Here is a 23,244-nt window from a genome sequence, read left to right on the forward strand (position 1 = left end):
AGGACAGCAGAAAAAACAGTTTTCTTTGCTCTTCTTCCTGCCCTTCCTCTACCCCTCCCCTTACATCTTGTTCCAGGAACAACAGCACTGGAATGTGGATCAGAACACACATGCAGTCCCTCAAGCTGAAATCACAATCCCATCCTTCAGAGTTAAGGAATCGTGACATCAGGACTGTTCCAGGAAGCGCCCAGATGAACTCCCCAACCTCTGCAATCCCACAGCACACACTGCTGCCACCACCCACATCACTGACCGGCTGGAATGGCATTAGGCAGGGGTAGGACAGAGGTCTGAAGTGCGAGAGGTAAGGAAGGAGGTCTCAGTGCAGACCAGGGATGCTCTGAGGAGCAGTGGGTGCCATCCCTGGCCCAGAACAGCTCACTTACCGGGAATGGGAAACAAAGTCATACACGGGGATCTGGACTGTTTTCCCTTCAGTGATTTCTTTGAGTGTTTTGAGAATGAGTTCATTGTCAAAGGCATCTGAAAAATACCAAATTGTTAAAATGTTTCTTAATTTTAAAATAGTATCTCCTATAATCATACACAAGGCATCCTCATAAACATGTATATGGGCACATCACACTTTAAAGGTAATCATACTGCTCCCTAAAAAGCTGGACTTTTACCCAAAGCAGAATGGAAGCTCCCTGTGTCTCAAAATAGGATGTATAAATGAGTTCTGACAAATAGATTTCTTTTTTTTCTCCTTTGACATTCCATCCCTGACTTCAGATAGGTCTTTCCCCTCTCCAAGTTTAGCTGTTATCATCCTAGGATTGGCACAGGCTAAACTAACCTGGAAAGCAAACCCATGACTGGGGGAGTACACACAATAGGCACCATGCCCGGGTTTGCTTCTAACAATTATAAGAAACCCAAGCCAGCTAAAGGAGCAGTGTGCTGATCTAGGGCTGCAGGGCAAAAACCACTCTGGCAGCCACCCTGCCCCTCCATCTCCCTCTCTGCCAGACAGTGGGTTGAACACACATGTACACATGAGGAGGAGGGTCTGACGATGGCTGCCTCAGATCAGAGGCAGCAGGAATAGCTCTGTATGTTCGACCTCATGTCTGGCCCATCTTGAGTCCCAGGCTCATACAAAATCACCTTTGTTCAGATACAGATTCAATCAGTATTTAATGAGCCAAGCACTACATGAAGCATTTGAAAATTCCTTCTTTCACATAAGCCCCGCAATAACACTGCAAGGTAGTTATCAAGTCCCTACGTTCTAGATAGAAACAAGATTCCGAGAGGTTAAGCAACTTCCTCATGAGCAAAATAAAAATATTCCCCCCCACACACCAATACACATACATACCCCCTTCAATGCCCGACTCACCAGGGTGGTCAAAGTTGAACTGGCCCTTCAGGGCTTTGGCCTTCTGCTCCGAGGTGAGGACACGGTAGAAGCTATCCTGGCTCAGCATGACCACCTGCTTCTGGCGATAGTCCACCTCATTCTGCCCCAGGAGCTGCACGATCTTAGCACACACGGAAGACTGTGAGGAGAGAAGAGAGCACCCAGGAATAAGAGAAAGGGCATGTGTGGTACAGAGGAAGTCCCGGGAGTAACCAAGCTGATGCGCACCTTCCAAGAAGGGGCTCTGGAAGGAAGAATCCAAAGGCAGCTATCGTGCATGATGAGTTAAAGGGCTAAGGGATGCAGCCATAAAAAGAATAAGATCATGTCTTATGCGGGAACATGGATGGAGCTAGAGGACACTATCCTTAGCAAACTAACGCAGGAACAGAAAACCAAATACTGCACGTTCTCACTTGTAAGTGGGAGCTAAATGATGAGAATGCATGGACACAGGGAGGGGAACAACACACACTGGGGCCTGCTGGAGGTGGCGGGTGGGAGGAAGCAGAGGATAAGGAAAAATAACTAATGGGTACTAGGCTTAATACCTGGGTGACAAAATAATCTGTATAACAAACCCCAGTGACACAAGTTTACCTATGTAACAAACCCCTGAACTTAAAAGTTAAATTAAAAAAAAAAAAAAAAAGGCTAATGGAGAAGAGTCCGCCTTACACGCCTGTGACAGAGAAGTCTTAGGATCCCCAAAGTTCCTTCCTCCCTTCCCTTAACACAGCTTACTACCCTCAGGTACTTGCAGTGATGGTGGGGGAAGGAGGGCAGCACACACCACCTCCTCCTCCAGAAGAGCCTTTCCCAGAGCCACTGATAAAGGTAGGGCTAACTGATCCTGTCTGCTTGTGCCCTGGTATAGACGGACAAAAAAGGCAGCAGAAAGTAGAATGAGGGCATGGTGATGATGTGCTGAGGGGCTACAGGGCCTTGGAATCACAAGGTGACTGCATATCCATGGAATGCCACTCAGCCCCTGCACATCTCTTTATATCAATGGAACCAAAAACCATGGCCAGAAAGCTTGGCTAGTTAGCAAGAAGGCTATGCTCACAGCGTTAGTCCTACTTCTGTTGGTTACTTTTGCTCCAGTCCACAGCCACGACTTCACATCTACAGTAAACCAGGTGGCCTTTTCACAAATGTGTGTCACCACAGACAGGGTGACAAGGAACACAAACACCACCAACATCTAAAACAACTTAGGGGTATCCCAAACAAGAGTGGAGAAGCCAATTCCAAATGAACTCAAACCTACATGCTTTGTGTGTGTTGTTAGTAATACATATATCCTAAAATTTAAAAAAAAAGAAAAACAGATAGTAATACATGTATCTGCCCCTTTTTCCCTTCAATAACATATACTCTTCGTAAAAGGAACATTATGAAACAAGTGCATTCAACAGAATGAGATAGTGAGGGATTATATTTATCAAATAACTTATTTCTTTTTTCATTTCTTATACAAAGACTAACGTAAAAATAAAAATGTCTGTATTACATAAGCTGTAGGAGACATAACCCAAGTCTTCTAATGAAACTAATTGACCTGCCGGGCACGGTGGCTCATGCCTGTAATCCCATAACTTTGGGAGGCTGAGAGGGGGTGGATTGCTTGAGGTCAGGAATTTGAGACCAGCCTGGGCAACACAGTGAGACCCCGTCTCAAAAAAAAAAAAAAAAAAAAAAAGAGGAAAGAAACTGGTCGACCTAATAAATAGAAAGGAAAAACAGCATATTTAGGCCAGGCAGGGTAGCTCACACCTATAATCCCACAGTTTAAGAGGCCAAGGTGGGTGGATCACCTGAAGTCAGTTTGAGACTAGCCTGGCCAACATGGTGAAACCCTGCCTCTACTAAAAATACAAAAATTAGCCAGGCATGGTGGCACATGCCTGTAGTCCCAGCTGCTCGGGAGGCTGAGCCAGGAAAATCGCCTGAACCCAAGACACAGAGGTTGCAGTCAGCTGAGATCGTGCCATGTACTCCAGCCTGGGCAACAGAGTGAGACCGCATCAGAAAAAAGAGAAAAGAGAAAAGAACAGAACAGAACAGAAAAGAAAAACAGCATATTTAGAGGTTTGATGACTCAAATCTTAGAAGTTTTACTATTGAATTTATTTCACCAACTGATTTTAACAACAACAACATGAAATCTTTTAAAGTTACAATTCTTATAAAGTTGTGTTTGATTGCCCTGAGCATAAGGAAAACTGGCCATTCCCGTTGCACAAGTCAGTGCAAACTAAACAGTTCTGCAAAATACGTCCTGTTATACAAGCTGTGATACACGACTAAGTAAGGATCTTTGGAGGAACAATAATATTTTGACTCAATTATTTGCAAACAATTTATTTCACTTTCATACTTTTGCATATTAACACAGAAAAACTTTAAAACTACTCTGGACTTTGGGACCACAGATCCTCTCATGCCCCAAAATATCACAGAACGGTAAAACTTTCGTATGATAAACTAGATTCAAAAGTGAAAATGTTGCAACAAAACCAAGGCTCTCTGGGTGCTACAGATGGATGGTTGGGGGGGAAAATCAAAGGCTCTATGCAATTATAAACTATAAGGTTTTTAAACATCTGTAGGCCCTCAATTTCCTTTTCCTCCCAGGCATCTATCTTAGGACGTTTCTTACGTCCTAAGGTTGTAGGAAGGTAAAGTCTACAGCCTATATTAGTAGATAGAATTCCTCCTGGAATTCCAAAGAACAAAAACAAAAAAGTGATTCACGAAGCCAAATGTATATTATCTAGTTATTCAAATTGCGATATTTTTATTTATATTTAAAACCCATAAAACGTTTTTAATGTAAATAGCAATCCCATCACCATGAAAAAAGCATACTAAAAAGATACACTACCTAATTTTGCAGATAAACTACTGTTTCCCTTAACCCAGCACAATCTAGGACAGAACCTGTACAATGGCCAGTAAAATGGGATAATGAACATACAGTAGGTGCAATTCTAGAAAATCAGCACTCATCCCAACCCTTGACCAATGATACAGTATGACTAATTGTGTTGATCCCCCGCTGCATGTCTCAGTCCCGTGTTTTCAAGGACCTGGCTGGTGACCCTTCCCTTCCACAAACACACTACCACTGCTAATAGTGTAAATGATTACTTATTAGGCAGCAGGCCCTGTGCCAAACACTCCATTATGACCACCCTTAGAAGCCACATGTGCTCTCCTGCATGGATGAGGAAACCAAGTTAAGTAACATGGTTTCATAGAGTCCTGGCTCTTTACCTCAACCTTAGATAGTAAGAAGTCCCAAGGCAGAAGAAGCACTTTATCAGGAAGGAGATAAATAAAATTGCACAAATAAGCAAAGAAACACGTGCCTCTAGGTTAATCTAGATTGTTCAGGCATTTTCTTCCTCCTGGGCCATGTTACAAATGGGCCCTAAAAAATCCGGATAACTGTTGAATCTGGCTGACAGGTACATAGGGTTTGGTTATATCATCCTCTCTATTGTTATGTAGTTTTGAATTTTTACCTGGTAGGGAAGAAGGCAGGGAGGGAAGGAGGAGTCCCACAAAGAGACTCTACTCTGCCCTGAATAAATGCTCTTTTGCTTACTTAACGCTCACCTCTGTATCTCTTTCACTATCATCTCTGTGTTCTCCTTTTGCCTAATCCTGCCCCTCTCTTCAAAAGGATGAAATGGAGCTCTGAGGTGTCACCTTGTTCCTTAAGAATAATTCAGCTGGGCACAGTGGCGTGCACCTATAATCCCAGTGACTTGAGAGGCTAGGGCAAGAGGATCACTTGAGCCCAGGAGTTTAAGCCCAGGGTGGGCAACACTGTGAGGCCCCACCTCTACACAAATTCAGAAATTATCTAGGCACGGTGTTTGTGCCTGCAGTCCCAGCTACGTGTGGCAGGCTAAGGCAGGAGGACTGCTTGAGCTCAGGAGATCAAGGCTGCAGTGAGCCATGATCATGCCACTGCACTCCAGCCTGGGCAACAGAGCAAGACTCTATCTCTAAAAAATAAGAGAAAAAAAAGAAAAGAAAGAGAAATAATCCACCAATAACCAGGGTTTGAGAAGGCAGGCAGGCAATCCTGAGCCTATAGAAATCTAAAATGGGAAAGGGCACAACTGCTACAGTGGGCTAAGACTTAACAATTATATTAATAGTCACAAAAAGACAAATGCCATAGGATTTCACTATGCAAAGTAGTCAAATTCATAGAAACAGAAAGTTAAATGGTGTTGCCAGGAGCTGAGAGGAGGGGAAAATGAAGAGTTGTTGAATGGATTTTACACAACGAAAGGGTTCTGGAATTTGGTCATCCAATAATGTGAATATACTCAACACCACTGAGATGTACACTTAAAGACGGTTACGATGGTAAATTTTATGTTATGTGTATTTTACCAGAATTAAAAATTATTATTACTATAATAAAAGCCCTATTTCTTTCTATATGCTAGGTACTGGGCTCAGCACTTTAAAATGATCTCATTTGCATACCACAAGCTTATGTGATGGGAATTATTATCATATCCACACCACTGATGGCATAGAGGCAAAGAGAGGTTGAATGGAGCCAGGATTCCCACTCTAGCAGTCCATCTCCAGTGCCTAGACACTTAGTGGCTGCAGCTGCATAGCGCTGTCTCACAGGCAAACTGACGCTGCCCATTGGAGCGTGAGTTCAGCTTCATTTTGTATAATATCTCTATATTTAGTGAATGAATCCAGAATATATTCTGTCCCTGCCACTTCTAACACATTACTGAAATTGGAGTCCGGAGGGTTAAAGGTCTGCTAGGACTGTGGGCTGTTGTCCAAATACAAAGTTAGGCGAAGGTCAATACAAGGTATTTTAAGAAAGGAAAAAACAAAATCTATGGAAGAAATCAGTGAAGGTGATTCACAATTTCTTTACTTACATGGCATTCTGAAGACATTATCTTATTTAATTCCATTACAACAAGTATTACTTTGTCTTCTTTTTTCCTAATGAGGAAATTGAAGCTTAAAAAATTGATCACATGAAATGATTTGCTCAGTCCCAAAGCTGAGTCTCAAACCATAGGTCTAACTCCAACTGCACAATTCTTTTCACTATTTTAGAACATAAGCCGCTTTGGCATTCACCCCGATGTTCTCCATAAATGTACTTTACCTCTGGAAAACAATGACAGGGGAAGGGAGACAGGGAGGGAACTGATGAGAAACATAATACTGTTTTGTCCCACTGCATCACTAAAGTCAACATTTATGTTGAACTTCATAGAACTAAAGGCAGGCAAGTGATGTGCCTATTAAAAGGAAGCTAAAAGCTCACCAAGAAAACCTGTTCTAGAAATGTTTATTATGTTCAAAAGAATCCAGCTGTTAGGAGCCAGGGTCCACTAGACGTGCTCAACAATGAACTCCTTTAGCAGAGACTTCCCATTTGGGAAGCCCCAGTGTCAATAAACAGCTCATCAACAGGCCCCTTTAGCTGGCAGTTTCCAAAAGGGCAGCTGTTGAGCCAGCATAGGTTCCTGTATTGCTACACAAAGGATATTTCTCTAAAATCGTTCTCACTCTGGAGGTGGCTCTGACAGCCTAAACACAATCTTACTATGTTAGTTCTAGTGTGTGTCTTCCAGGATCTAATCCATAAAATCCTCTTGCCCAGTTCCAAGACCACTGAATGAATAAAAGAAAACAAGCAGGGCAATCAGCTCGGTCCCCTCTTTGTCACATACCCTCCACTACACTTCAGTGCTCAGAACCTGACATAGCCCAAGCCTGGACAGCTCAGAACAACTCAGCCCTTGGGAGGGCGTCGGGTTAGGTGTGTCCCTACGGGAATGGGCTGGCACATCTCACAGCCATCCTTACAGAAGAAGACCAGATAACCATGCTGCCCAAGATTTTTGAATCCCATCAAGATGTCTGTTGTAACACTCTGGATGAGCCGCTTCAGAATCACAGGGAGGGCTGCTCAGAGGGAGGAAAACTTAGCAACCACAGCCAATCGGCTCCAGGTTGAGGCACACTTATTGATCATTTCCTCCCTGCTTTTCAGGACGGGAAACAACATCACAGCAGAGAAGAATGCCTGAAGGCCAGACGCTTGGCCTCCTCAGGCAGGAAGACCCCATCTAGCTCCTTGGCTCTGGGACTATGTGTGGGTCACATCAATTACTCTTGGCAGTAGCTTTCCCTGTCACTATCATTAAGTAAGTATCACCACTAGCTTATGTGGTATCCATCTCAAAGGAAAAAACCATTGCAGCCCCCAGACATTACATCATTCCTTTGCGGGTAGGGGTTGCTCCCCACATGGCTCAGAAGCTCTAATTTACAGGCATTAGAAAAGCAAAGCACCAGTAATTTGCCCTGGTTTAAAACTAAGAACAAGGTTCAAACCTGCTGGCTCAACTTCCAATCCAACTGATTAAGTGGATTAAGTGGCACAATAGAGAGGTGTCACTCAAATGCTTCCCTGGAATATCTGCAAGGCCATCTATTCTTTTTTTTTTTTTTTCGGCAGCAAGATTTATTATGAAGAACGAAAGAACAAAGCTTCCACAGCATGGAAGGCGACCCAAGTGGGTTGCCCTAGGCCATCTATTCTTGAAGTCATGGATGGCCCCAGAGCCCATGCAATGCTGACTAGGAGCTCCTAGCTACAATACAATCACCACCACCCACCAATGCCATCACATACAGGATCTAAATTAGAAACTCACTAAATTACTAATAAGGCTCTCCAGTACCAAAAAGCAGCCATGGGTCAATCAAATAACCGAAGAGCTTTTGGAGCACAAGGACCAATAGTGTGACTAAGTTTTTATTCTCAGGCACCTGGGCTGGGGGGTGGAGGTGTGTCTCCCAAATGTCTGTTAAATAGAAATGTCCAAATTTATCAGAAGTGTTTTTTGAAGTCGTAACATCTTAGCTCACTGCAGCCTCAAACTCCTGGACTCAAGCCATCAGTCCTTGAATTTTAGCTGGGCACACAGACTGCATTTTCAGCCACCTTTGCAGTTCCTTATGACTATGCAACTGTTCCCCTCTTTTGACATTCCTTCCCGTTGACTCAAATGAAGACTTGATAGCTGAAGCTCAAGCAGCCACCTTGCAGCATTGCTATCATTCTAACTAAGGATGGGAGAGCAGCTAAATAAAAGCCCAAGATTCAAATAATTAGAGCTGAGAGCCATTAAGAGTGAGTGCTTCACACCTGTAATCCCAGAACTTCGAGAGGCCGAGTCAGGCAGATCACAAGGTCAAGAGATCGAGACCATCCTGGCCAACATGGTGAAACCCCGTCTCTACTAAAAATACAAAAAATTAGCTAGGCGTGGTGGCACGCGCCTGTAGTCCCAGCTACTTGGGAGGCCGAGGCAGGAGGATCGCTTGAACCCGGGAGGCAGAGGTTACAGTAAGCTGAGATCATGCCACTGCACTCCAGCCTGGTGACAGAGCGAGACTTTGTCTCAAAAAAAAAAAAAAAAAAAAGAGTGAGTGTTAAGGTCTGAATGTGTCCCCCCAAAATTCACATGCTGAAATGCTGAAACTTAACTGCTGATGTGATTGTACTAGAAGGTGGGCCTTTAGGAGGTGATGAGGGCCCATATGAAAGGGCTTGAGGGGGTGGATTCATTCTCTTCTGCCATGTGAGGACACTGCATTAGTCCCCTCCAGAGGATTCAGCAACCAGGTGCATCCTTGGAAGCAGACAGCGGCCCTCACCAGACACCAACCCTGCCAGTACCTTGATGTTGGACTTCCTAGCCTCCAGAATTGTGAGAAATAAATTTCTGTTCTTCGTGAATTACACAGTATCAGGTATTTTGTTACAGCAGCACAAACATTCTGAAATAATGAGGTACACTATCTTTAAACCCTGTTTTAGAGGTTTTCTGTCACTTTCAACAGAAGCGATACTAATACTGAGGTCAACACTCACATAACCAGCACACCTTAGTATATGGCTCTTGGTAGAAACGTTCTCTTGAAAGCTGAGGAAATCCTTTGTCCTGGTCCAACAGGCTGCCTTAATTATCACAGGAACCACAAGTAACTTATCAGCCAAGTCATTTCCATGTGAGTTTTAAAGGGTAGGGTGATGAACATTCACCTGAACCAGTGTCCCCAGACCACTGAGCACTGCTCTGTCACCTGCCGACCTCCAGATATTTACCCAGAGGTGTTTCTTCCCCCCTTTCGGCACCTGTTTGTGCCACAGACCAAGCTCTCCGTAGAGAAAGTAGTACCCAGGAGAGGGAAATCCAAAAGGCTATTAACAGTAGAAGATGAAAGATTCCCCACAATAGAAGCTCCCAGTTTTAATTCCTGATCCATCTGTTGGTGCCGCAAAGGTAGTCCAGCCTAGAAAGACGCAGATGTTAGACTGCGTCTGAGAGATCTTCTGGTTGATCAACAGTCACCAACATAAACAAGTTCCTAGGACTTTTCCCTGAAGTACCAATCTCATTAAGCTCTATTACTAGAAAATACATTTGAAAAATTCACTTCTGGGTTTATGTAATTACATGTTTGGCTTTGCTCTTTAGACTCACCAGCACTTGGAAATTAAGTGGTTCAAAATTAACTGAGTGATGATAATAATAGCTAACACACAGAACATGCTATATGCCAGGAACTATTCTGAAGGCTTTACATATATTTGGTTATATTTAATCCTCAAATCAACTCTATGAAGTGGGTATTCTTATTATCCTTATTTTACATAAGAAACTGAGTCAGAGAAGCCGATTAAGTGACTCGGACCAAAGTCAAACATCTGAAAAACAGTTGAGCCTGTCTTCAAATTCAGGTGGGCTGGCTTCAAGATGCATGCTCTTCGCCACCACACAACTGCTTTGGCTTGTCTTGCCACCTCATCAGAAGGGGATGGAAATCTTCTGATGAGAAAAGAGCCACAATAACCCTACAAGCAGGGGTGTAGTGCCAACATGTGTATACTGAATATACTGGAACCACCAGGAGCAAAACATTCTCAGCAAGGCTCTGTAATTTACTCCCTGGGGAGCTCCGCAAAGCACATGTTTGTTGGGCTTCCTTAGAAGTTAATTTTTCTGCTAAGAGAAAGGTAAGTCACTTGTGATTCCCTACAACTCATTCTTTGGTTGAAAATGGTATCTAAGTCCATGCTTAAGAGGGCTGGGATTAATCCTCTGGGAAACAGATGAGCCCACGTAGGTGCTTTTGGGAGCAGAAATGAGCAGACCAACTGTTTAAAACCTCACCACATCAAAACTGGTACACTCATGCCAGCTGTTGTGCTGTGAACTGGTAAACCCATTTTAAAAAGCAGTAGAGAAAGAATCAACATTTCTACCCTTATGTCAAGTAACAAACTTACAGTGAAATCGATCAAGATAGAAAACAAACAACAACAACAAAAAAACCCTGAGTAAGTATATATGAGGACAGGAGAGAACATAGTACAAATACTCTGAGACTATAACCATGTAAAAGATATAGGTAAACATGATGGAGAAAATCTGGAAGGTAAACTGGCCAAAAATGAGAACTACAGTTTTTCTACATCATCTCTCTTTTTTTTTTTTTTTAATTGAGACAGAGTCTTACTCTATCGCCCAGGCTGGAGTACAGTGGCGTGATCTCAGCTCACTACAACCTCTGCCTCCCAGGTTCAAACAATTCGTCTGCCTCGACTTAACGAGTAGCTGGGACCATAGGTGTGTGCCACCACACTCAGCAAATTGTTTGTGTTTTTAGTAGAGACGGGGTTTCAACATGTTGGCCAGGCTGGTCTTGAACTCCTGACCCAAAGTGATCCACACGCCTCGGCCTCCCATAGTGCTGGGATTACAGGCATGAGCCACCACGCCCAGCCTGCTACATCATCTTAAACAAAAAGGCAGAGAGGTAGTACACAGCTCACGTGAGGCTAAGTTCTAGGCTCACCCAGAGCCTGGTTAACAGCTACCACCAAGCAAAGACAAAACAGGGCTATGCTTAAGATTCAAGGGGCAATGTATCCCTCGCAAGTGAATTAAGATTATTCCATATAGAATAGTGATTAATTTCGGTCTTTATTCTAAGCCTGAATATGGAGTCTATGGATCCTACTTTGTATTTGTCCCCACAGGACAAACACAAAAGACATCACACACACACACACACACACACACACAAACTGAATGGATCTAGGCTTGTTGCTAACTTTGGTGAACTGCTGCTTATGATGCCCTCTCCAAGAAGTAGAAACAAAGAGGAGACCTGCTGGAAGATTAATTATTACTGACTTGTGGGTGCAAGTGAGGCTTGGTCTATTTCTTTCCCCTTTTACTTGAGCGTTAACAGGCAAGTTGGGATAGTGAAAAACAACAAACTGGGCCCCTTGTCCTGGGTGACACACCAAAACCCACCCACTTGCTAGGGACCTGTTTACTGAGCAAAGATAATATGCTTATTACAGAAATTATAGACTGAAAGGAAGAACTGAAGTCCTTCTGGGTATGAGACACAAAATGAAAGCTGACTTTCCTCCATTTTTAAAAAACTGAATAGATCAAGGGAGCACAATGTGCCAGTTGGATCCTCTGCCGAATCTTTCCAAATTGCAGGCCACACATGAGTAAACATTTAGTGTGGATGTACCAGCACAACAGTGCTTTGTTGTACAAAGTATATTTTAGTTAACTCCTCCATCCAGTAATCCTTATCTAAACTGGAAAATCAGAAATCAGACTGTCTAGTTATCAAGATTTTTTAAAATTTCTTCTTAATTTCTCCTCCAGCACCCACATCTAATGCCCAAATACAGAGCAACAGGGAAAGGAAAGAGAAAGCAATGCCAAGCACCCACTTCCGTTCCTTTTTCAGAGTCTCTTTCACATCTTTGAAAACTAATCTTATTATTTATTCTTCATAGCATTTGAAGAAAGGGGTTCAAGTCCTCTATTGGCTGTCTCAATTCCCTCGACTGTTCCCTTCTAAGTTTTGCTGAATTCGTCATTCATCACCACCATCTCCAGGGCCCCAAAACTCCAAGAATCAAAAAAGAGAAAAGAACTCCCAAAGCCGCACAAACCATGTTACTGTATAAGGAGGAGTAAGTTCATCACACTGGAAGTCATCATAAATTTTCAGGGCTAATCTACTACTGACAAAATAATAATAATAATAATAATAATAAATAATAAAAAGCAAACATCCTTTGAATATAATGATTTTCTTTTATTAATTTGTGAAACTGGCACAACTATCAGTAAATATGGGCCCAACTCTTATTTCAGACCCACACAAATATGAATAACTGATATGACAAAGATGCAAATGCAATTCAGTAGAGGAAGGACAGCCTTTTCAAGAAATGGTGCTGAAGCAACTGAATGGATATCCATCAACCAAAAAAATGAACCTCAAGCCAAGCATGGTGGTCTGCTCTGCAAAAGATCCTGCCAAGAGAATGACAACAAGACACAGACTGGGAGAATACATTTGCAAAAGGCATGCCTGATAAGAGGTTGTTATCCAAAATATAACAAAAAATAAAAACACAAAACTCTTAAAATTTGACAATAAGAAACAAACCTAACAAAAAATGGTCTAAAGACCTTAACAGACACTTCACCAAAGAAGACATATAGATGACATATAAGCATATGGAAAGATGTTCCACATCTATTGTCATCATGGAAAGGCAAATTAAAACAAGGTACCACTACATACCTATTAAAATGGCCAAAATGTAGAACACTGACAACACCAAGTGCTGACAAGGATGTGGAGCAACAGGAACTCTCACTCATTGCTGGTAGGACTGCAAAATGGTACAGTCACTTTGGAAGACAATTTGGCAGTTTCCTGTAAAACTAAACAGTCTTACCATACAATCCAGCACTCATGTTCCTTGGTATTTAGCCAAAGGAGTTTAAAATGTATGTTCACACAAAAACCTGCACATGGTATTTACAGAAGCTTTATTCATAATTGCCAAAACTTGGAAGCAAGCCACCAAGATGTACTAAAGTAGGTGAACGAATAAACTGTGGTACAGCTAGACAATGGAATGTGATTCAGTGCTAAAAAGACATGAGCTGGCAGCCGGGCACGGTGGCTCACGCCTGTAATCCCAGCACTTTGGGAGGCCAAGGTGGGTGAATCACGAGGTTAGGAGATCGAGACCACTCTGGCCAACATGATGAAACCCCATCTCCACTAAAAATACAAAAATTAGCTGGGCATGGTGGCATGCACCTGTAGTCCCAGTTACTCAGGAGGCTGAGGCAGGAGAATCACTTGAACCCAGAAGGTGGAGACTGCAGTGAGCCGAGATTGTGCCACTGCACTCCAGCCCAGGTTACAGAGCAAGACTCTGTCTCAAAAAAAAAAAAAAAAAAAAAAGAAAGAAAGAAATGAGCTGGCAAGCCATGAAAAGACACTGAGAAACCTTAAATGCATATTGCTAAGTGAAAGAAGCTAATCTGAAAAGGTCACATACTGTATGATTTCAACTACAGTATATGACATTCTAAAAAAGGCAAAACTATGAGGACAACAAAAAGATCAGTGGTTGCCAGGGGGTAGGGGAAAGGCAGGGATGAATGGACAGAGCACAGAGGAATTTTTAGGGAAGTGAAACTATTCTGTATGATGCTATAATGGTGGATAACATGTTATCATACATTTGTCCAAACCCACTCAATGTACAACAACAAGAGTGAACCCTAACGTCAACTATGAACTTGTTGATAAGGATGTGACAATGTAGGTCCATGACTGTGACCAACGTACCTCTCTGATGGGGGGTGTCGATAATAGGGGAGGTTGTGCATGTGTTGGGCCAAGGGGAATCAGAGAAATCTCTATCTTTTCCTCAATTTTGCTAGGAACCTAAAACTGTTCTTAAAAAAAAACATTAAAAAAGATAATAAACATGCAACTAAACTACCGTATGATCCAGCAATTGTACTGATCCCACAGAAATGAAAACATAGTCACACAAAAATATATACACAAATGTTCATAGAAGCTTTGTTAGAGCCAAAAATTAGAAACCACCCAGATGGCCTTCATTAGGCCAATGGTTAAACTGTGGTTATATCCATACAATGGACTATTACTCAGTAATAAAAACGAACGACTGCTGATACACACAACAACTGCACGAATCTCCAGAGAACTGTGCTGAGTAAAAAAGGGCAATTCCAAAAGGTTACATACAGTATGGTTATATTTGTATAAAATTGTGGAACAGATTCGTGGTGGACCAGGGTTAGGGACAGGGAGCGGTGGAGGGGCAGGAAATCCGGGGCAGGTAATAAACAGCAAAACAGCAGTAGTGATGGAAATGTTCTGTATCTTCACTGTATCAACGTCAACACTGTATCCTGGTGTCTTTTGTAATACGGGATACCTCTGTATTATTTCTTATAAGTGTTTGTGAACCTACAACTATCTCAAAACAAAATGTTTATCTAAAAAAAAGATTAGCGACTATCCATCTTCTGCCATTTGTCTTTTTATTTATCCCAGAAGTATAGCCTCTCACTTTTCAAAATTCTTAATTTTTCCTCACAAAGCAGTGTTAATAATTAATTGGGATGAGGTGAATGCATTCTGCACACAGGACAAATTTTGGGGGGTCAGTGGACCAGTTATAAGTGAGTTACATTGTTGCCCCCCAAAATATAGGATCATGTTCTAACTCCCCCAACCTCAAAATGTGACCTTATTTGGAAAAAAAGGTCTTTGCACATGTAATTAAGTTAAAGATCTTAAGATAAGATCATCCTGAATTAGGGTGGGCCCTAAACCCAATGACGTGTGTCCTTCTAAGAAACAGAAAAGGTAAAGACACAGAGACATGAGGGAAAGCCATGTAAAGGTCAAAGTAGAGACTGGGGTGATCCCAGAAATGGCAGCAGAAGCTGGGAGACAGGATGGAGGCATGGGTCTCCTTCAGACCTTCCAGAAGAGGCCAACACTGCCCCAGAAATGGCAGCAGAAGCTGGGAGACAGGATGGAGGCATGGGTCTCCTTCAGACCTTCCAGAAGAGGCCAACACTGCCCATACCTAAATTTCAGTCTTACAGCCTCCAGCACTATAAGAGAATGAATTGGTCATTTTAAGTCATCAAGATTGTAGTAATTTGTTACTATAGCCATAGAAAACTAATACACCTGTCACTTTTTTAATGGGTATATTCAATTTCTTTTTTTAAATCACAGAGGATGTACTTTCTTCAACTTTTATTTATGTACACTCCTGTACATACATTGTTTTTATCTCCTTGCAGAGGATATATGTCGTAAAGATGTATCATTGCATTTTACAAACTTGTCCTGCAGAATTTTTCCTGGTGTTTTCTGTTTGCTCTAATGGTAAACTGTTGCTGTCTGGAATATAGGTGTGTCTACCTCATCAAATATCCTGGTTAATAATTTATCATACTTACTAAATACTCAACTTAGAAGTAAAACTATACTGAGCACAGGACTTAATCTACTGTTTCCTTGGTGACTAAGACGTCACTTCCAGATCCAGTGGTGTGCTTCAGGGTCTTCAAAATGAGTAGCAATTACTAGGCTGCAGATGTATGAAACTGCCATTTAAGAGAGGTGTTGTGTTTCCATAGAAATGCCCAATAAACTTCTGGGCAAGATGGATTTTAAAAAGCAAGAGGATGAAAACTACCCACCTACTACAATATCCTAAAAAGCAAAATATAGGTCCTTGTGGTGTTATGATTTATAATGGTTTTCAACCAGGTTCCTGGTCCATAACTCCCACAGCCCTTGTTACAGTCTTTTGTGATAATGTTGGGTCAGGGAACAGAATCTCTTTCCTGCCTTCCTTTCACCTGGCCTGAGGCAGGAATCTAATCTTTCCCTACCTTTCAGATTGTGGGTCTCAAACCCTCCCCTGAAAGGGCTAAGCACTGTAGGAAGGAACGCTTCCAAAAAACCCAAGAAGGCTGGGTACAGGGAGTTTCCGGATAGCTGAACACCTGGAGGTTCCTGGAGGGTGGCACACAAGGGAGGGGTTGGAAACTCCGTACCTCTTTCCCCATGCCTTGCCCTGTGTGTCTCTTCATCTGTGTCCTTTGCAAAATATCCTTTATAATAAACCAGTAAACGTAAACGTTTCCCTGAGTTCTGTGAGCCACTCCAGCAAATGAATCAAACCCAAAGAGGGGGTTATGGGAACCTCGACTTGAAGTCAATCAGTCAGAAATTCCAGAGGCTCAGGTTTGCATGTCTGCAGGGGGCAGGGGCAGTTTGAGAGACTTGAGTTTCCAACCTGTGGGATTTGACACTATCTCCAGGTAAATAGTGTAGCAAGTAAATTGGAGGACACTCAACTGGTGTCTGTGTCTTGCTGTGTGAGGAAATCCACCCTCTCTCACCACAATCGGTCACAGAAGTCTTCCGTGTTAACTGTTGCGGTGTGAGAGTAAAGGAAAAATGTGGTTTCAGAGAGTTTCCCTACATAGTCCTTTAGCGTCAGGCTGGGCAGGGCACACAGGACCTGGCTTGATTCCTGACTCTAACACACCAGTGATATCTCGGGCAACTCAACCTCTTAGAACACTGGCATCCTTGTTTTAAACTGCAGGTAACCATATCCGTTCCACAAATGGGCCATAAGTGTTAACAAGCTACATGCCTAAGAGTGGCTAGCACAAACTATACGTTCAATAAAAATTATTCTCTTCTTTAAGATCCATCAAATTTTCATTTAGACAAATCTTTCCAGGAAAGTCCATTGGGAAGCTTTTTTTTTTTTTTTTTTTTGGAAACTCAGTTGAAAACTTCAATTCATGCCCATTAGTTTTATTTTCTTCACATCTATAAAACCGCACAAAACTACATTATCATACTATTAAACCAGACTACACAATTAAATTAAAACAACACACTAGTGTTTATACATTAAGTACCAGGAAAGAAAAAGCATCCATTTCCTTAGAGTTAGTGTTCCTGCCATAGCCACCTAAGAAAACACCAGGGCAAAGGACAGCACCCTCTCCTAGAATGCCCAAGCAACTGCAAAGCCTTTCATGTCCTTGGTAAAACAAATCTTCCATTTTAACAACCTATAGATGGAAGAAAAGGAATTCTTACGTAAAAAAAAAAATCTTTCTGTTTTATGGCAGAGGCACCTGACAGCCATAACTGAAGCATATCCTAAGAATGAAAAGTGTTGGTTTGGAGTTCCAGGCTAAGAAATCTGAGAGTGGCCAACCTGGAGATTCAGTCTTTATCTATTAAAGACATCCAAATCCCTGCCCTATCCCTTTTAACGCACGGGATGGAGACCCTTTGTTTTGGGAGGCTGCCAGGGGGAGGATACTAAATGAAAATGCTATATGAGCTACATGTTTTTTACAAAAGGTAGCAGCATGCTTCCTGCCAAGCCCGCTGCCACTGGACGACTCTGTACGTGAGTCCCCCAAATAAACCCTATATCTCATTTGATATCTCCGGGTCTTTTCTTCAGTCTCTCAAACATGGTGTCATCCCTATTGGAGTCAACAGGGGTCCAGCATAACATCTATAAACAATCAAATCACAAAGCATTCCCTCAAGAAGCAGGCTGGGTGGCCCAGGAAATGGCCCAGGTGATTGTGGAGCCCAGAGAATCAGTGCTTACGAGGGCAGAATCAAGTCCCCACCTACCCCTGTCTCTTTTGTTTTTAAAATAAAAGTAGTAGAGAAGTAAATTTATAAAATAGAAGGTTGTCCTGAGAGGATGGGATGCATGAAATTAAGGTTATGGAGGACTGCAATTACTGGTAATGATAAGGTCTAAGGTAGAGAGAGACAATGGCTAAAGTCATTACCTATGTTTACACTGAAATTGCCAAGAACTAAAGGAAGTAGTGATATTGGAAAGAAAGAGACAATAAGGTAGGAGATAAAATCACAGAGAAATAGCTCAGGAGTAGTGAGTGGCTCTGGTGATGTGAGATCCAAAGCTGGTGTTTTAGGCAGGAGGGAGGGAGGGAGAATGGTTTGAAAGAAATAGGAAGTAAGAAGGAAGCACCACCCCCCAGGTCTAGGCACTAAAGCCCAAAGATAAGCAGCATGTGGGAAAAGCTTCTCCTGAGGCCTGGCAGGAAAAACAGGGAAATCAGGAAAGAGCAAGTTTTTGACAGAAAAGGTAAAGGACACTCAAAAGAAAGGCTTGGGCATATGGAGGTTTTACTGATGATGAACTATGACAGCCCAACGGGAGAAAGGGTTTTCACACTGCAAGAAGTGAAAAAAGAGAAGGTCAGGAAGATATAAAGAATCACACAGAAATGGGAAGCTTCACTTTTTCTCATTATTAAAAAACGAACGTAATAATCTTTTTCTAAAAAGTACAAGTAGGTAAAACAAAGACAGAAATGATTGGCTAAGTCCTACTGCTAGAAATAAATGTAGCTACCATTTTGGCAAGCATTTTTCCATGTTTACATGCATGCGTGGTAGCTTGTCTCCAAGACAGTGGCCATCAGTTTCTTCCCTCCCTATGTGGGCGAGATATTCCTCCAGTGAGGGGTGAAGTCTATTCAATCAATTGCATACTGACTTCTTTTAAGATAACTACATTTTATTTGTATCTCTCTATTCTCTATCTCAGAATTCTGTAATCTGTCCCTTCTTCATTATTAAATCGTGGCAACCCAAAACCAGACATGAAATTCTGGGGGTTTTTTTGGTTTTCTTTTCTGTTTGTTGGTTTGTTTTTCGGTAGTTCCTACCCTGGTCTTTCTACTTACTTTACTTTTTATAACTAACACTGTGCTGAATAAATATCTTACTCTACTTCTCTCCACTGCCCTTTTCAAGGTAGTTGCTTTTTACATCTCCAACATGATGCAAAATTCACAGGGTACAAAATAGTATAAGGCACAAAGCCTGTCTCCTTCCTACTCTATCTCCCAGCCGGATTGCTGATCACTTCTCTGGCAGCTACTGTTTTCAGTTTCGTGTACATCCCTTTAGAGGCAGTCCCTACATATAAAACCATGTGTGAACGATTTTTTTCAAACACAGACACTAATACATGCTGTCTGCACCTTCATTCACTTATATATCTCAAAGATTATCCTGTCAATGCTTTTAAGACTGCCTCCTTTTTAAGGGCTTCAAGGTATTCCACTATATGAAGGAACTGCAGCTAGTCCTCCATTGACAGACATAAATTATGTCTCAACTTTTTCTAAAATGAACTTCAGGTATGGATATACATATATATTTGAGGCATAGATTTCCAGTAGTGGATTTGCTAGGGCAAAGAATCTGCATTTTTAAAACTTTTCATATATATGCCCAGCTAGCCCCCACCATCAACAATTTATATATAATGTACTATTTCCCCCTTACTCTTAATGATATCTAACCTTTGGTCTGTTTAATTTGCTGTCCTATTTTAAGTGAGAGTAAACGTCTTTCATATGCCTAAAAGACGGCCAGGCATGGTGGCTCACACCTGTAATCCCAGCACTTTGAGAGGCCAAGGCGGGCAGATCACTTGACATCAGGAGTTCAAGACCAGCCTGGCCAACATGGCAAAACCCCATCTCTACTAAAAATACAAAAATTAGCTGGGCATAGTGGCACACACCTATGATCCCAGCTACTTTGGAGGCTGAGGCAGGAGAATCACTTGAACCTGGGAGGTGGTGTTTGCAGTGAGCTGAGATTGCACCACTGTACTCCAGTCTGTGTGACAAGAGCAAGACCCTGTCTCAAAGAAATAAAAATAAAAAATAAGTAAACTGGCTAGAGCAGCTGGCAAAAAGAGAAAAAAAAAAAAAAGACTATGTATATGCCTAAAAGGCTTCTGTTCTTCTGGAACTGGTTTGTTGATATCCTGTCCTCACTTCTCTGTTGATTTATTGGTCTTTTATTTCTTATTGATTTATAAAAGCTCTTTATATATTAAGAAAACTGGCCATTTCTCATTTGCATCACAAATTCTTTCTAGTTAACTGTCTTTTTAAGTAGTGTTTTGCAAAGAAATTCTTTATTGATGCAGTTAAACTGATTAACCTAAACTGATTTTATCATGTTATATTCAGAAACAATTTCCTCAACCAAAGATTTTTTTTTAACTTCCCTATGTTATCTTCTCAACTTCATGTCTTCCTTACTCCTCGGTAGCTCACTTGTCCTTTCTTTGCCTTCAGCTCCCAAGATCCCAACCACATCAAAGGCAGACCACAAGAGGGCACCAATCTAGCAGCTCCTTGAACCCTGAAAAGGCAGGCCAGGCTGACACCCAGAGAGCATAGAGGGCAAATAACCGAAGAGGAAATGAGATCTAACAGAGTGGGTTGTAAGGGACTTCCTGTGCATATACAAAGCGTTACAGAAAGACCTGCAGCTGTGTCCCTGTGGAGTTCACCAGGAAAGAGACACAGGACCTGCTTTAAACCTTCTAGCCCACAGCTGCACACATGCTAAGGGATCAGGCCTGTGGCACAATTGGAAGAGCATGAAGCAGCAGCAAGTCTGGAGTACATCACAGATGAAAGCCATTTGTGAAACTATTTTTCTTTAAAACACGAGGTATATTTTCCCACCTTGTGCAGGGTATCCTGTTAAGAGTATGAAATCCTGTTTTTTTCCATACCATGAGAAATGGGTACAATAAGCAAACGCGCATGCACACACAAAAAATTCACTTCCCCTACACAAAAAGAACACCATACTAAAGACTAACAGGGGCTAGGCGAGGTGGCTCACGCCTATAATCCCAGCACTTTGGGAAGGCCAACGCTGGCGGATCACTTGAGGTCAGGAGGTCAAGACCAGCCTGGCCAACATGGTGAAACTCCTCTACTAAAAATACAAAAATTAGCCAAGCATGGTGGCACATGCCTGTAATCCCAGCTACTTGGGAGGCTGAGGCAGGAGAATGGCTTGAACCTGGACAGCGGAGGTTGCAGTGAGCCAAGATCATGCCACTGCACCCCAGCCGGGGCAACAGAGCGAAACTCCTTCTCAAAAAAAATATTAACAAGGAATTTTTGTCCAATGAAGCCTTCTGTAAAATAATAACACATATATAACTGAAGACTGGATAGTAAGCAGCATAATAAATACATGTTTCTAATCCTACCTTGATAACCTCCTTCCATGTCACTTGAAATGGTTCCTACAGATTTCTAGGAAACAGTACACAGAAAGTTCCCTCAAGGAAGCTCCCTGTAGTGTGCTGTCTACCCGTAGTGGAGCAAGAGGCTTGAATCTCTTCCTCCTACATATTAAAGCAGAACCCTGTAGCCAGACACTGAGGCTCAAAAACTCCTGTGAGCAGAAGTATCTTCATTCACATATTAAAATTATCATCCAGCAAATGGTATTGGGAAAACTGGACATTCATATGCCAAAAAAAAAAATGAAGTTAGACCTTTCCTTACTTTACACCATACAAAAAAACAAACAAACAACAACAACAAAAAACCACCACCTCAAAACAGATCAAATACCTAAACTTAAGGGCTAAAACTGTAAGTCTTAGGAGAAAATATAGAAATAAAGCACTTTGACATTGGATTTGGCAATGATTTCTTACATGTAATACTGAAAGCACAGGGAACAAAAGAAAAAAATAGGTAAGATGGACTTCATCAAAATTTAAAACTTTTGCCAGGCACAGTGGCTCAACCTATTAATATAATTAATAATTCCTGTGCTTTGGGAAGATTGCTTGAGGCTGATAGCTCAAGAATAGCCTGGGCAACACTGCAAGACCTCCACAAAAAAGTTTTTAAAAATTAGCTGGTGGTGGCTCACGCCTATAATCCCAGCACGGAAGGCTGAAGCAGAGGATCGCTTGAGCCTGCAGTGAGCTATGATCATGACACTGCACTCCAGCCTGAGTGACAGAGCAAGACCCCATCTCTTTTTTTTTTTTTTTTTTTAAAAAAAAGGCCCATGATGAGATTCTCTTTCATACCCATTAGGGTGGCAATTTTTTTTTTAAGAAACTAGAAAGAACAAATGTTAGCAAGCATGCGAGGAAAAGGAATTCTTGTGCACTGCTGGCAGGAATGTGAACTTGTACAGCCACTGTAGAAAACAGTATAGGAACTCCTCAAAAAACTAAATATAGAATTACCATATGACCCAGCAACACCATTTGTGGGGATGTACCCAAAAGAACTTAAAGTAGAAACTCAAGTAGATACAGGCATACTTCATTTTATTGTGCTTCACAGATACTACATTTTTTTTACAAATTGAAGGTCTGTGGCAACACTGTGTGAAGCAAGTCTTGTTAATACCATTTTTCCAATAGCATGTGTTCACTTTGTATCTCTGTGTCACATGTTGGTAATTCTCACAATATCTCAAACATTTTCATTATTTTATTATATGTTATGGTAATCTGTGATCAGTGATCTTTGACATTACTATTGTAATTATTTTGGGGTGCCACCAACCACGCCCATATAAAATGGCAAATTGAATCCATTAATCTACATGTTCTGACTGTTCCACTGACTGGGGCATTCCACTGTCTCTCTCCCTCTTTTTGGGCCTCCCTATGATTTCCTGCGACAGAACAATATTGAAGTTAGGCCAATTAATACCCTACAATGGCCTTTAAGTGTTCAAGTAAAAGAGCCACATGTCTCTAACTGTAAATCAATGGCTAGAAATAATTAAGCTTAGTGAGGAAGGCATGTCGAAAGCCAAGATAGGTCAAAAGCTAGGCCTCTTATGCCAAGAAGTCAGCCAAGATGTGAATGCAAAGAAAAAGTTCATGACGGCAATTAAAAGTACCACTTCAGTGAACACATGAATGATAAGAAAGCAAAACAGCCTTATTACTGATACGAAGAAAGTTTGGTCTGGATAGAAGATCAAACCAGCCATAACATTCC

At 41.8% G+C, this 23,244-nt stretch overlaps 1 protein-coding gene across 1 annotated transcript in view; it reads right to left on the reverse strand.

The window, feature by feature from the left end:
- Nucleotides 1-23,244, reverse strand: part of UCK2 (uridine-cytidine kinase 2) — an 84,120-nt gene that overhangs the window by 19,874 nt on the left and 41,002 nt on the right. The window contains exons 2-3 of the mRNA XM_054438099.2: nucleotides 1,349-1,508; nucleotides 390-486 (exon numbers count right to left, since the gene is read on the reverse strand). Coding sequence (XP_054294074.1) covers nucleotides 390-486; nucleotides 1,349-1,508 — 257 coding nt within the window. The remainder of the gene's footprint in view (nucleotides 1-389; nucleotides 487-1,348; nucleotides 1,509-23,244) is intronic.

Source organism: Pongo pygmaeus, chromosome 1, assembly GCF_028885625.2.
Source record: "Pongo pygmaeus isolate AG05252 chromosome 1, NHGRI_mPonPyg2-v2.0_pri, whole genome shotgun sequence".
NCBI lineage: Eukaryota > Metazoa > Chordata > Mammalia > Primates > Hominidae > Pongo > Pongo pygmaeus.